Source organism: Neovison vison, chromosome 2 (genome assembly GCF_020171115.1).
Source record: "Neovison vison isolate M4711 chromosome 2, ASM_NN_V1, whole genome shotgun sequence".
Taxonomy (NCBI): Eukaryota; Metazoa; Chordata; class Mammalia; order Carnivora; family Mustelidae; genus Neogale; species Neogale vison.
In genome coordinates, this window is record NC_058092.1 from 228,556,938 (window position 1) to 228,571,720 (window position 14,783).

General features: G+C 41.2%; 1 protein-coding gene and 1 non-coding gene across 2 annotated transcripts in view; both read right to left on the reverse strand.

Moving 5' to 3' along the window:
• Positions 1–14,783, reverse strand: part of EIF3A (eukaryotic translation initiation factor 3 subunit A) — a 38,277-nt gene that overhangs the window by 5,795 nt on the left and 17,699 nt on the right. The window contains exons 10-19 of the mRNA XM_044240615.1: positions 13,700–13,816; positions 13,253–13,438; positions 12,393–12,740; positions 11,872–11,976; positions 11,668–11,781; positions 9,696–9,818; positions 8,852–9,005; positions 7,675–7,859; positions 2,399–2,487; positions 1,095–1,756 (exon numbers count right to left, since the gene is read on the reverse strand). Of these exons, the coding sequence (XP_044096550.1) occupies positions 1,095–1,756; positions 2,399–2,487; positions 7,675–7,859; positions 8,852–9,005; positions 9,696–9,818; positions 11,668–11,781; positions 11,872–11,976; positions 12,393–12,740; positions 13,253–13,438; positions 13,700–13,816 (2,083 nt within the window). The remainder of the gene's footprint in view (positions 1–1,094; positions 1,757–2,398; positions 2,488–7,674; positions 7,860–8,851; positions 9,006–9,695; positions 9,819–11,667; positions 11,782–11,871; positions 11,977–12,392; positions 12,741–13,252; positions 13,439–13,699; positions 13,817–14,783) is intronic.
• LOC122901634 lies at positions 14,374–14,502 on the reverse strand. Its single transcript, XR_006383624.1, has one exon. It is a non-coding gene; the product is annotated as a small nucleolar RNA SNORA19 (small nucleolar RNA).

Below are 14,783 nucleotides of genomic sequence, written 5' to 3' on the forward strand. Positions count from 1 at the left end.
AGAACATTAAAAAGGTAGAACTGAAATAAATGAAACATTTAACATAAAAGGACATAAGAAGGCAAAGGGGAACTCCCAGACCCCTAACTTATACAATCAGATGGACGGTGGTGGCCCTCAAGAGACGGGTGTGGGTGAGAACTGTTTCAAAAGGGTGAATGTGACATGTCACAGACATTTCTACATAGAAATGTACTATGTGCAACATGCAGCTGGAAACATGGGTCTGAAGGTAAGCAAAGAAGGCACCTGGAGAAGATGGTACTAGAAATCAGTAAAATATGAAAAGATGAGCAGGCCCAAGACTGAGAAAGAAAGAAACTGAGCTCTTCCCATAAGAATAACCTCATGGGTGGGCACCTGGGTGGCTCAGTTTGTTAAGCAACTGCCTTCGGCTCAGGTCATGATGCTGGTGTCCCGGGATCGAGTCCCACATCAGGCTCCCAGCTCTAAGGGGAGTCTGCTTCTCCCTTTGACTTTCTCCCCTCTCATGCTCTCTCTCAAATAAGTAATCTTTTAAAAAGAAAAAAAAAAATAAAAATAAAAAAAATAACCCCATGGTTGACAAGAGTGCAAGACAAATATTTAGTAAGTAACTTTTTCATTATTTATGTGCGAATGCTGGTCTAGGACAGAACCAGAGGAACACCAATACTTCAGGGATAGGCATGGAACAAGAGCCCCCAAAGGGGTCAACAGGCAGAAAGAAAACAAAGTGCCTATCACTAAAGGAGAAAAAGGAGTAAAATTCTTTAACTTCTCTTGGTGTGTGGGACATGAAAGTCAAACTCTGAACATAAAAATCACTGCACAGATAACCAAGGAAAGATAAAAGACCCATCCATCTGGAAACTAATAATAATACAGCCTGACTGCTGTCAGGCATAATTAAAATTTCACATTTTTAGCCAGAAAATAACTTTTTATTTAGATATCTAAATGTAACCAGTCATTTGAGAGGACCCCTATTTGAAATAACCTGGTATCAACTATGGAACAGATTCCATAAGATTTCACATAAGATTTCACTATTTGTAAAACACATCAGATTCTATGGAGCATCTAAGCAAGATGACGGAATACCAAAATCTTACCTGGCTTGACAAATGGTCTCCAGGGACCAGGTCTTGAGTCATCACCCCTTCTGGGAATCCGATCGTCATCCATGTTTCTCCAAGGCCCCCGGTCATCATCTGCACCACGCCTAGAAATTCTGTCATCATCAGCACTCCTCCAAGGTCCTCGGTCATCATCCATGCCCCGCCTAGGACCTCGGTCGTCATCCATGCCCCGCCTGGGACCCCGGTCGTCATCAGCATTACGCCAGGAAGACCGCTCATCATCTGCACCTCCTCGCCGTGGCCCCCGGTCCTCATCCATCCCACGTCTCGGTCCTCTGTCCTCATCAGCTGTTCGCCAGCTTCCTCTGTCCTCATCCAGTCCCCGTCTAGGTGGTCTGTCATCATCTGCATGACGCCAGCTCCCCCGATCTTCATCACCCATTCGTCTGGGAGGCCTGTCGTCATCCGCATTACGCCAGGAAGGCCGATCGTCCTCTGCCCCACGGCGAGAGAACCGGTCTTCATCAAGACCACGTCTAGGACCTCTGTCATCATCCATGCCACGCCGGGGAACGCGATCATCATCTGGTCTAACAGAGGACTCTCTCTCTTCCTCATCTCCCAAACGCCTTGGTCGATCTTCCTCTCTTCTATGAGGCCTTTCCTCATCCCGCCCCTCTCCACGTCTCCACTCCCTACAGAGCAACAAGGCAAACATCTTTAAGAGTCCATTTTCTTAAAAGCACATGATTCTGGGGGAATTATTTCTCTCCCTTTTAAAAACCATTTCAGCCTAAATTCATTATTCCTACTCCTCAAAGAGTATGTGCTCCTGATAAAAAATAACACAATATAAAATCTTACACATCAACAAATTAAGCAGACAACTGCCTTAAAAAGTTATCTAACTGTACTTTATAAGAAGCATCCCATTTCTAATCTTTACGATGGCCTTTCAAAATCTAATTTCTGTGTAAGACTTATGACCAGCAATCTTGTTTATCATGAGCAGTCATTTTTAAAGGATGGTTCAATCTACTTAAGAAATTTAAAGAAAAAGGAAAAAAAAGCTCTAGAACTGTTCATTCTTACTGTAATCTCTACAGCACTCAGGGAACAAAAAAATCTGAAGCATATATTTGTCAAAATATTTAGAAGTCGGTAATTACAGCATTGTTGAGGTAAACTATGAAAAATATTTCAGTAACAAACATGCACACAGTTCTTGATGATTCTCCTTTCCCCAACTCCACAAAATAAACCGAACTTAAAAACTGTGATAAGGTATTATATAGGGCCTATGACTAATTAATACTATTTTCCTCGATTCTACTTACTTCTCTGGTGGGCCTCTTCTCCACTCGGAATCTACTTCAGGTCCTTTCCTCCATGTGCCTTCTGAATCTCTATCTCCCCAACGAGAGTCCTACATTCACCAAAGTTAACGTGAGGCACTACAATGGCAACACTTATTACAACTACTGGTATTACCACTTACATCAATCTTAAGCCCTTAAATATAAACAAGTTTTAAAGTTGTTTCTTTTTTAATCTTAAGTCAGAGTGACAGTACAGTGAAACTGGCAGTCTCACTTACTCTGAGTGACTTTATAAATCAAATAAAATACCACCTGAAAGTAATCTGACCCCCACCCGCCCTCTGGAATTACTAAAATATCTACAGATTTCCTCTGACCTCAAATTTTCCTTTTGAGATTATGTGAAAAAAGCTCAGTGCCCTAAACGTACATCACAGTTCCTACTAAACAGAGGTTGAACAAATGAAACGTCAAATGGGGAAGTGGTTCAATTAACAGTTACCTCCCTCTTCGAAATACTATGCTGTCATTAAAAAATTATGGAAAGGGGAGATAAACACCCTTCAAGTAGAAATGTAAATGTGGTACAGTCTTGGTAGAGAGCAACGCACACAATGTTATCACCAACACCTCTGACACAGCTTGACTGCTCCAACAAACATAACTTGAGGCCACAACCAGCAATTAAGAAAGCTCTGGAAAACCGAAACAAGACCTAGGGCAGGGGTGGGAAAAGAAAGATAAAAATCTGACAAATTTAACAATCCCAAGCAGATGATTAAGAGGATCTTCATTTAAATTTTAAAGTGTTCTGGAAACAAAACCCTCAACAACTAGTAGAAGCTGCAGTGGAGGAACAGAGCCGAATGCTAAGTCATCTGCCATTGTAAGTGACTCTCAACTCTTGTGGTGGACATTGTTCTAAGGGACTTTCCTGAATGGACACCATGGGATAAAAAACACAAATGCCAATGGAACTTAGTCACCACAATGGAGGGACTGTACATATCCAGAAGACCAAGTTTATCCTACCCTTCACACTCACTCTACAAATCACACTCAACAAAGAATTCAAGTTATTAGAGGTTTTCCTACAACTAACCCCTCAAAAGAGATTTTTAGGGATGGCTATGATTGCCAGTAAACAAAGAAAAAACTAAAAAGTAACATGATTGCCAAAAAAAAAATTTTTTTTTTTTTGGGTAAAGATTTTATTTATTTATTTGAGAGAGAGAGACAGTGAGAGAGAGCACGAGCGAGGAGAAGGTCAGAGAGCGAAGCAGACTCCCCATGGAGCTGGGAGCCTGATGCGGGCCAAAAATTTTTAACTCAGCTGATAGATCAAACAGAACAGGCCCTGCTAATAAACATATAAACTGAACAAGAATCTCAGAGAACCAGTTACAAAAGCACGAAGAGATGAAAAAAATGAAACTTAGAATAGAAAGAACAGGACTTTGAAAGGCAAATATAGACAACTTCCATCAGCTAAGGAAATTTAATCTTCTCTAAGAAAAATAAAATTACATCCTCTGACTAAAAAGGCACAAGTGCCAAAAAGGATTATTAATACAGACTATATATACACTGAGGTAACTAGACAGTCTCAGTAGAATCTCTACACTCCCCTTTACTCCAAGGATAAAGAAAATTCTGAAAGTTCCCAAGGAATAAAACAACTAGGTACAGAGGTAACAAGACCAAGACTTTTCTCAGATCTCCTCCCATCCCGCATACTAGGACAGTAAGCACTGTCTTGAAACTTCTGAGGGAGGATTCTGCAGGAAACGAATCACTGCACAATTTTTCAAATGGGGGGTGGGGGTGCTCTTTTGAGACATATACAAAGACAGCCTGGAAAAAACAACTTGAAAGGATATACAAAACCAACAAAATGTATCTGCAAAGGAGAAGAGATGATACAGTATAAACATATCTGAAACTAAACAGTGTTTTCCAAGACAGCTGTACGAGTGCACTTACTGCAATGAAACCAAAGTAAAGACAAGCTCAGAAGTTTTCGTTCAGAGAAGAGGGTCTTCAAATCAATATACAGTCTGTTAAGTTTAGATAAATTTTAGGGGGGAAAACGGGGACGGTAATCACTAAAAGAATACAAAAAAGTGAACGGAGAAAAGTTCTTAAAATTTGGCTTAAAGGAAGAGGTAGCAAGAACATGGAAGTAAATAAAAAGCTCCAAACTAAATGTTAAGAATAAAACCAAATACAGTCACTACTATGCTAAATATGAACGGATAATTCTAAAGATTCTCCAACTGAAAGGGAAAGGAGGGAGAGGAAGGCACAAAACAGAAATAAAATGCCAAAAATGAACAAAAGAATGGATTTGCAAAAACTAAATAAAAAAAGAAACACAGAAACTCATAATCACAGCACGTTTGCTACCTTTTTTTTTTTTTAAACATTTTATTTGAGAGAGAGAGGAGGAGCAGAGAGGGAGAGAGAGAAAGAGAAGCAGACTTCCAGCTGTGCAGAGTCTGACGAAGGGCTTGATCCCAGGATCCGGAGATCATGACCTGAGCCAAAGGCAGACACTTAATGAACCAGCCAGGTGCCCCAAGTTACCTCCCTTTCTTCAGAAGATGAAGTACCCATAAATTAACAGAATGCAGCAAATTAAAATAACACACTTCTGATTCCATACATACCCACAGAAATTCGTGCCCAACAGGAAAAGAATACACGTAACAACATGTTTTAGGACACAAGGGGAAAATGTATTCAATTCCAAAAAATTAGAAATTATACAGACCAGTGATGCTTGGGTGGCTCAGTCGGTTAGGCATCTATGCTTGGTTTCAACTCAGGTTACAATCCCAGGGTTAAATCAAGCCACATGGGGCTCAGCAGGGAGTCTGTCTGTCCCTCTCCCTTCCACCACAGGTGAACGTGCACACCCTCTCTCTCAAATAAATATATATGTATTTTTAAAAGATTTTATTTATTTATTTGTCAGAGAGAGAGAGAGAGAGAGAGAGAGAGAGCATAAGCAGGCAGAGTGGCAGGCAGAGGCAGAGAGAGAAGCAGGCTACCCACTGACCAAGAAGCCTGATGCGGGGCTCAATCCCAGGACTCTGGGATCATAATCTGAGCCGAAAGCTGCTTAACCGACTGAGCCACCCAGGCATCCTTATATACACACACACACACACACACACTTTTTTTTTTTTTTTTTTAAAGATTTTACTTATTTGACAGACAGAGATCACAAGTAGGCAGCAAGGCAGGCAGAGAGAGAGGGAAGCAGGCTCCCCACTGAGCAGAGAGCCTGATGCGGGCCTCGATCCCAGGACCCTGGGACCATGACCTGAGCTGAAAGCAGAGGCTTTAACCCACTGAGACACCCAGGTGCCCCCTAAATATATTTTTTTTTAAATAACAGAGAACATATTCACTAATAACGAAGAAATAAAAATAAAAATTAGCAATAGGAGTAACAAAACCAAAAATCTACCCATAAACATCTTAAAAAGAAATCAAAGAAGAGCAGGCCCTCCAATAAAGAGAAGTGACAATGGTATGGCAGAGATAAAGGAATAGAGAACGGCAGGCAAGAAATCTCCCAGCTACTCACCTCTTAACTTAGAAAGTATCTTCTTTAAAGGGGAACATGGGCATATCCATGGGAAAACAAAGAACATGCAGATAATGTCACAGAAACATGGTAAGGCTTGGAAGAGATAGAACATAGGAAGCATAGGAAGAGACAGTGACTACGAGCAGCAAACTAGAAAGGCCTGGACTGCTAAGGCAGGTACTCTGGCTAGAAGTACTGAGTACCAATCAAAAGAGATGTGAAACCCAAAAGCAGGTATAATGATCAAATATGCATTATTGAAAAAAAAAAAAAAATCAAGCAGACCACAATGTAGAGGAAGGTCTGAAGCTGGGAAATGATTATAATCACAGAGAATAGTAAGGAGACCAATAAATAATACAGGCAAGAGGAAATTCTGAATTAAGGCAGTAATGCAAGAAAAGAAGGAGAGGGAGTGGTAAATTAAAAACTCCACCATTGGGGCACCTGGGTGGCTCAGTGGGTTAAAGCCTCTGCCTTCGGCTCAGGTCATGATCCCAGGGTCCTGGGATCGAGCCCCACATCGGGCTCTCTGCTCAGCAGGGAGCCTGCTTCCTCCTTCTCTCTCTCTGCCTGCCTCTCAGCCTACTTGTAATCTCTGCCTGTCAAATAAATAAATAAAATCTTTAAAAAAAAAAAAAAACTCCACCATTAAGTGGGTAACAGAGTCACCAATCAGGAGCCGGAGTCAGAGACACAAGATAGAGGGGAAACACGGGTCAGTTTTGGACATGCATGCATATTAAGAATAAATATTCAGAGCAGCCTCTGAATCACCTGGGAATAATGGGTTTTTTAAAAAGATTTTGTTTATTTGACAGACAGAGATCACAAGCAGGCAGAGAGGCAGGCACAGAGATGGAGGAGGGGAAGGGAAGCAGACTCCCTGCTGAGCAGAGAGCCCGATGCGGGGCTCCATCCCAGGATCATGAGACCATGACCTGACCCTAAGGCAGAGGCTTAATCCACTGACCCACCCAGGCACCCCCACAATATTGTTAAAATGCAGGTTCTAATTCAGGTTTGGCACTGGGCCTGAGATTCTGCATTTCTAACAAGCTGCCGGGAAACGGTGAATATGTTGCAATACGCAACAGTCCGGCAGACCGTCTCTGAGCACTAAGATGTGAGAGAACTCACATCATCTCTGAATTCACAGCAACCCCCTTTAAGGAAGGTAGAACAGTCCTTCCATAAACTAAAGAGTGTTCTTTCGTCAAATACTGACATCTTGGAAGACTTCATTCTTACAGAGAAGATTCCTAAACTGAAGCCTAAAATCCCCGCTTTGCTATAAGTTAAGTCTTATCTTCCCCCATTAAGAACCTATTGCTGGGGGCGCCTGGGTGGCTCAGTGGGTTAAGCCGCTGCCTTCGGCTCAGGTCATGATCTCAGGGTCCTGGGATCGAGTCCCGCATCGGGCTCTCTGCTCAGCAGGGGCCTGCTTCCCTTCCCCTCTCTCTGCCTGCCTCTCTGCCTGCTGTGATCTCTCTCTGTCAAATAAATAAAATCTTAAAAAAAAAAAAAAAAGAACCTATTTCTGGGAAGACTAAATAATACCAGACTTTAAGAGAGATGAATGCCACCAATTCTCCACACCGAGGCCAGACACTGACACGCGCAGAGGCGTATGGATCATGCCAGAGAGCCGGATGACAAACACATCGCACAGAAACAGAGTAACCCCTACACTCACCTTTCTAGAAAGTGAATCATCACCAAGTCTTCTCTCTTCCTCTCTGCGTCGTTCCCTTTCTTCAATTTCCAGCTCTCTTTGGCGTTTCTTCCTTTCTACTTCTTCTAATTTCTTGACCCGCTCCTGATACTCTCGGAGCTCTTCCTCACGTTTGGCCCGTTCAGCACGCTCTCTCTCCTCACGCTCTGCATAATGTAGGAGGTAGCGTTATCAAGTGCACCTCTACCTGCATCTTTCCCCTGTTTGCTAGGTCTATTTTGTTGGTATTCAGCAGGCAGCATAAAGTAGAAGGAAAATTCTTTTTAGAATTGTTAAGTAGTTTATAATCAGCCAAGGGGCAGAAGATTTTCAAGTAAAACAAATATTAATGCCACTCAACGTGAATAGTTTTGTAATGACCATGTAAATCCCTCCCCAACTCCTGAGCATCTGATTTCCAGATAAAGAATCTTTCAACAGATTTCATCTGCCACACGTTCCTCAATAAATGTTACAACTACATAAAATACAGGGATAATATTAAAAAGTGATACTGGTTTTTTTTTTTTTAAGAAACACCAAAAATGTGGAAATAAGTTGGCAGAGAAAATAACATCCTCGCCTATAACAAACTTCAGGCAACTAAAGTCAGGTTCTAGTTAGGTGCAGTGAAGAAGCCAATGATCTGGGACTCCTGGGTAGCTCAGTCAATTAAGCATCTGCTTCAGCTCAGGTTATCATCTCAGGGTCCTAGGATCCAGTCCTGCATCGGGCCCCATGCTCAGCGGGGAGCCTGCTTCCCATTCTGCATGCTGCTCCCCCTGCTTGTGCATGCTCTCTCTCTCTCTCTCTCACAAATAAGTAAAAATTTTTAAAAAAGAAGCCAATGGTCCTGTTTCCTTGTTCCTTTGTTTCTGAATGTGACTACTATATTTAAATTTCCTTTTTTTAAAGGTGCTATTTATTTGAGAGCCACAGAGTGGGCACGACCAGGGGGAGAGGCAGAGATAGAGGGAGAAGTCGATTCCCTGCTGAGCAGGGAGCCCAACGTGGAACTTGATCCTAGAACCCTCTGATTATGACCTGAGCCAAAGCAAGATGCTTAACCTACTCAGCCACCGAGGCACCCTGAATATGACCGCTATAAACTGAGTATCAACCTTGCCTTATACTACCTCCAATCATGGTCTATGGATACCTTTTAGCATTTGTTCTTCTGCCCTCCTCTGTTCCTCCTCTTCTTTTTCCCTATGGTAGGTTATTCTGCGTTCTTCCTTACGTTGCCTTTTACGTTCTTCCAAGCGATTATGCCTTTCTTCTGCTAATCGTTCCTCAAACTGTTTAAGTTTTTCCTATTAACAGAACCGATACAAGAAAAACAAAACAAAAATCAAAAATTTTGAAGACCTATAAACTAGTTAAATTTGAAGTTTACTAAAGCACTACAAACTTCCTGAAACCATAAGAGGCAACTTTCAAGTACAAAAACTTCCAAATGGGGGTGCCTGGTGGCTCAGTCCATTGCATATTTGACTCCTGGTCGAGAGTCTGAGCCCCACACTCTGCGCTAGGTATGGAGCCTGCCTGGGATTCTCTCTGCCCCCCACCTCCATAAATAAGTAAGATCTTTAAAAATTTCCAAATGACTGTGGAGCTTTTTCATGTCAAATTTTTTAAAATTTAAATTGTTGACAACTTTTTTCTATACCTACTGGGTTTGCTTTTATGTAAAACAAACCAAAGGATTAAATTAGAATTTAAGAGCAGAACACTTCAATCTGCCTTTTTCCTTTCTAAATCCAACAGTAAACAAGCTTGTATCAAAAGCAAATTTTATCCAGTTCACTTTCACCTTCAGAAAAATTTATTTATAGTGATGGCTAACTAACAGCCTGTATTTTCAAGAACCTTTCTACTAAAATATTATTTGAATGATCACGACAAAAAGTCAAAACAGAATATACCACTGTGTTAAAGAAGAACCTAAAGGCAAAACTAAAAAGCTCATGAAGAAATGTTCCCCAGAAATCAGTTAACTTCACCTCATAAACAGACTGTCGTGCAGCCTTGAGTCGCATTACAAATAAATCTCTGTCTTCAAGCATTCGTGACATTCGATTTTTATGTTCAAGAGCCTTTTCACGTTCTAGCTGCATGGTAGTAATCTGCAAGTACATAATACAAAGTTAAATTTCAAAGCAATCATTATCTGATTAATTTACTCTTAATTCTTCAGATATTCTTGAAGAATGACAAGCAGCTCTTCTGCTCCATCCATCTTGCCATAAATACAGAAATGTTACTACATCTATGCCCAATGTCCCTAGGAAGGGAATCAGGGGCAGAGGATGGATGACGGAGTTCTGGGAGCATCTGTAAGAAACTGTTTTTATTTAGGCCAAAAGTACTGCAAATTTTTATGAAAGCAAAACTGTAACATATACCGTAAAATACTTCAGAGATAACAAGCACTATGGTTTAATGATAAAAGATATTTTCTCCCTTAAAGAAAACTGGAGGTTAAGGCAGGGTGATTTAAGGAGGCCTTTTCCTTTGCACTCCAAGGGGGAAAAGGAAGGCTTCAGGGCAAAGACTACAGAAGATCATCTCAAGTACTTTATTTGGTCGGCATTCTTACTTCCCTAATTTTACATATTACCACAAAAAATTCTAACTTGTGGGGCACCTCAGTGGCTCAGTTATTAAGCGTCTGCCTTTGGCTCAGGTCATGATCCTGGGGTCCTGGGATCAAGCCCCACACTGGGAATCCCCGCTCAGCGGGGAGCCTGCTTCTCCCTCTCCCACTCCCCGTGCTTGTGTTTCCTCTCTCACTGGGTCTCTGTCAAATAAATACAATCTTAAAAAAAAAATTTCTAGGGGCGCCTGGGTGGCTCAGTTGGTTAAGCCGCTGCCTTTGGCTCAGGTCATGATCCCACGATCGTGGGATCAAGTCCCAAGTCAGGCTCCTTGCTCAGTGGGGAGCCTGCTTCTCTCTATGCCTCTGCCTCTGCCTGCTTGTGCTCACTCTCTCTCCCTCTCTGATAAATAAATAAATAAAATCTTAAAAAAAAAAAAATTCTAGCTTGTGAAGAAATGCAAGGCACTGAAAAACAAAGCTCAGAATGCAAACACTCCAATGCAACCAAAAGGCTGCATCCCCCACACAGTCCCCACAGATGTGCTGTCTACAGTTACTTTTTATTTTTAAACAGAATGGGGCTGCTAGGGATGCCTGGGTGGCTCAGTTGGTTAAGCAGCTGCCTTCGGCTCAGGTCATGATCCCAGCGTCCTGGGATTGAGTCCCACATCGGGCTCCTTGCCCAGCAGGGAGCCTACTTCTCCCTCTGCCTCTGCCATTCTGTCTGCCTGCGTTTGCTCTCTCTCCCTCTGACAAATAAATAAAATCTTTAAAAAAAAAAAAAGAATGGGGCTGCTACAAGCATTCGCAAACCTTCTTTTGAATCATTAGGGTAAATATAACATATACTAACAAAACTACAGAACGAACTGCCTAGTCACAAAGAAGGAACTGCCATACATTATGTGGCTCTATTTATATAAAAAGTCTAAAAAATAGGCAAATACAGAGACAGAAAGGGGACTGCTGACTACAAGAGGCCAGATGGAGGGGGAGGAAATGAGGAATGACTGCCGAAGCGTATGGAGCTTCTTTTGGGGGAAGATTTAAAATTAAATGGCTGTCCAATACTAAAAACCATGAACTGTACAGTTTAAATGTGAGAACTGTATGGCATGTGAATTATATGCCCATAAAGCTGCTTTTTTAGTGAACTTTTCAGCTGTCCTTTGTATTATTATACAAGTTTCATTCTTAAAATTCTGTTGTGAAAATTTCTATCTGCCAACCCATCTGTTAGTACGCAGCCATTGAAGCACCATTCCTGGCTAAAGAACACAAAATAATCATGGTTTTGAAACCATGGCCCCGTTACTGGCAGAGGATTTAATTACAGTTTACAGCCTACAAATGTTACAGTTAAACAAAAACCTTACCCTTTCTTCTTCCTGTTGTTCCCACAGATCCATGTCTTTAATCCTCTGCTCCTCATAAGCACTCTTTATCAACGGGATTTCCTCCAAGCGTTTAGCTCTTTCAAAATAGTCAATCTGAATGACATGAAAACAAATGCAGTTTAAAGGAAAATTTTCTGTTAACCTGGCACGTTAAGTTTATCAACAACCAGTTCTTCCACCTACCTTCTTCTCTTGATTTTTCAGGCGTTCCTGAAGTTCCTTCTTTTCTTTCTCCAGCTGTTCAACCTGTTTAGCCATGATGAAATCCGGATCCAACTCTTCGAGATCCTGAAAGTATTACAAATGCACAATCACTAAGAATACAAAAGAAATGTGTATGGAAAATGTGATTTTTCAAAAATCAAAAACCTAAATTACTTTCTATACAATGAGTAAATGCTCCCATTGCGTAAACTTAAGTAATTTAAGAATGCTTTACAATAGTCTTATTTCCACTTCAATGAAGGGAAAACAACACGATCTTCACATCTATTTCTCGTTACTCTAAACTGCACATACCCAACTCCACTTTAACAAGGGTTAAAAACTGCAGAGCCATTAAAAACAATGTTCACTTCACAGAGTAATGGATCAGCTGTACCAAAGGGAGTGAAAACCACCAGACGACCCAACGTAATCAATAAACAGTAAAGGACTATGCTTCTGAGATGTGGATTCAAGTTAAGAAGTAACGTGTTACATACTTCGATATCAATATCTTTGAAAGCTTTGGCACCCAGTTCTGTCTTCTTGATCTGCTCCAAACGTTCACGGACAGTTTTCTTTTTAATTTGTTCATGTTCCTGTAAGATGCGCTCCTTTTCCCTCTCCTTTGCTTCCTGTCGCAGCCTCTCTTCTTCAGCCTTCCGTACTTTCTGGAGCTCAGCTTCCCTCTGCTCCAGTTCTTCTTTCTCACGCTGAATATTCAGACTCTCCAGGCGCTCCTTCCTTTCCTCGATTGTCTGACGGCGGGCCAGAATACGCTGATGCTCTTTTCGTGAATTTTTAAGGTATGCAGTAACAGCCAACTGATGTTGTTCTTCTTTCTCTTGCTTTCAAGACAAATGCATTTTTAAAAATTCTTGTGTGACACACCACGACATTAGACATCATATAATTATTAAATAACCCTGGTACATTACCCTCACGTGTCTGCATTTAAGAACAGGAGATGATGTTATTCAAACTACTAGTTCCCAGCACCAAATACTATGACCTATACAGTCTTACCAATAGGAGTGATGCAGCTAAAGAACCTTTATTTGCTAGGTCAAGTTTTCTCTGCACCCAATCTACTTTAAAGTGTGCAAGTCACAGGGACATGCTCACGGAGCACACAAACAAGAACTTAAGCCGAGAGGAAAAGCCCAAGCACAGTACTCCCTATGGGTGTCGGTGAGGGTCATGTGTGTAACAGGTAGAATACCAAAACTAGCCAATACACCTGAAGAGGAAATACAGAATAAGCCCATTTTCTCAGACTCGTCTCAAACCTTTGTATGTAAGACATAGCATAAGGGCCCCTCAAAAATTCTGTAGGTCATTTTCCCCCAAAGATACATACCAGTATATGAGCTGGCTTAATGACTTCAAGTGCCTTTGCAAGTACTGAGGACATCGCTGTCAGCTGATTTCTTATCTGTTCTGAAGGCATGCTCTGCAAATGAGGACCAATTGGAGCATCTTCTCGAGTAGCATAATTCAAATCAGATCCAAAACTAAGTGTCCGAGAAGTGTGGTCAATACGAACCTTTGGAGAATCAAGTAACATCATCAATAGTTTCATCTATAAATAAGTATGAAATCATTCTAGAAATAAATAACTTTTGACAAAAAATTTCAACTGATCGTAAGGGGGAAAAAAATAAGAATGTTAATTAAATACAAAAGCCAGAAGATTCACTCAGTACAACTTTAAAATAGTGCCAGTGAATCAAAAGCTGAGAAACAAAGGATATGTGTTTTTCAATCCTTAAAAGTCTCCCACCTCCGTGTCCCTTCCGGCACATACCTGCAGGTCACAGTGCCTCGCTGCATCTACTATAGCCCGTTCCAGTTGGAAAGCATCAACAAAAGGAACCAGAGAGGTCAAACGAGAAAACTCAATGCTCTGATAAATTTGTGCCACCTGCATAAGAAACACAAGGTTAGTAACAACAGCTATCATTTATTCAGCATTTTTTTTAAAGATTTATTTGACAGAGATATTTTTTATTTGACAGCGATACAGAGAGAAAGAGCACAAGTAGGCAGAGCGGCAGGCAGAGGGAGAGGGAGAAGCAGGTTCTCTACTGAGCAGGGAGCCCGATTCGGGGCTCAATCCCAGGACCCCAGGACCATGACCTGAAGCGAAAGCGGACGGTTAACCAAATGAACCACCCAGGCGCCCCTATTCAGTATTTTTTTGGTAGAGTCTTACACAAGCCTGAGAGTAGAAACTATGCCCATTTCTCAGAGAAAAGAAACTAAAGCTTAGACTAAGTGTTAACACTACATTGCTGGAGCTGGAATTTCAATTCAAGGTTATAAATCCCAAATGCTATGCTTTGAGCCACCACACCACACCATTCCTTGGAAGCCCAATCCTTCCAAATTCTAGTTTTATAAAACAGAAAGCCCTAAATCGCCTTTTATTTGTAGATAAAGACCTGCTACTTACCTAATTCACTTAAACACATTCAATAAATTTGTCTGAAGCAGACTGGCAGCATTACAATTTAGTTATACTGCTAATTAACCTTCAACTACTTGTGTAGCACATAAGAAATAACACTGCTCACCTAACCAAGAGAAGCAGGCCAATGGAATGTGCACAAATACTGCAAGCCAATGTATCACAAAAGCCCCTCCCCGTGAAACAAACGAAGACAAAATAAGAACACTGAAGCCATATTATAAACCATAATCTTTAAACTTATTTAAGTCAAACTAAAATATGACAAAAGACTAACAGTAACTAGTGTGAGAAACAGAAAAGGCTTTCCCAATCACTACTGGTAGGAGGGTTCGTTAACAGAATCTTATAGAGCTACTAAAGCTTAAATGTGTAAGCCCTGTAACTAATTCCACTTCCTAGATGATAGAAAGCCACAGAA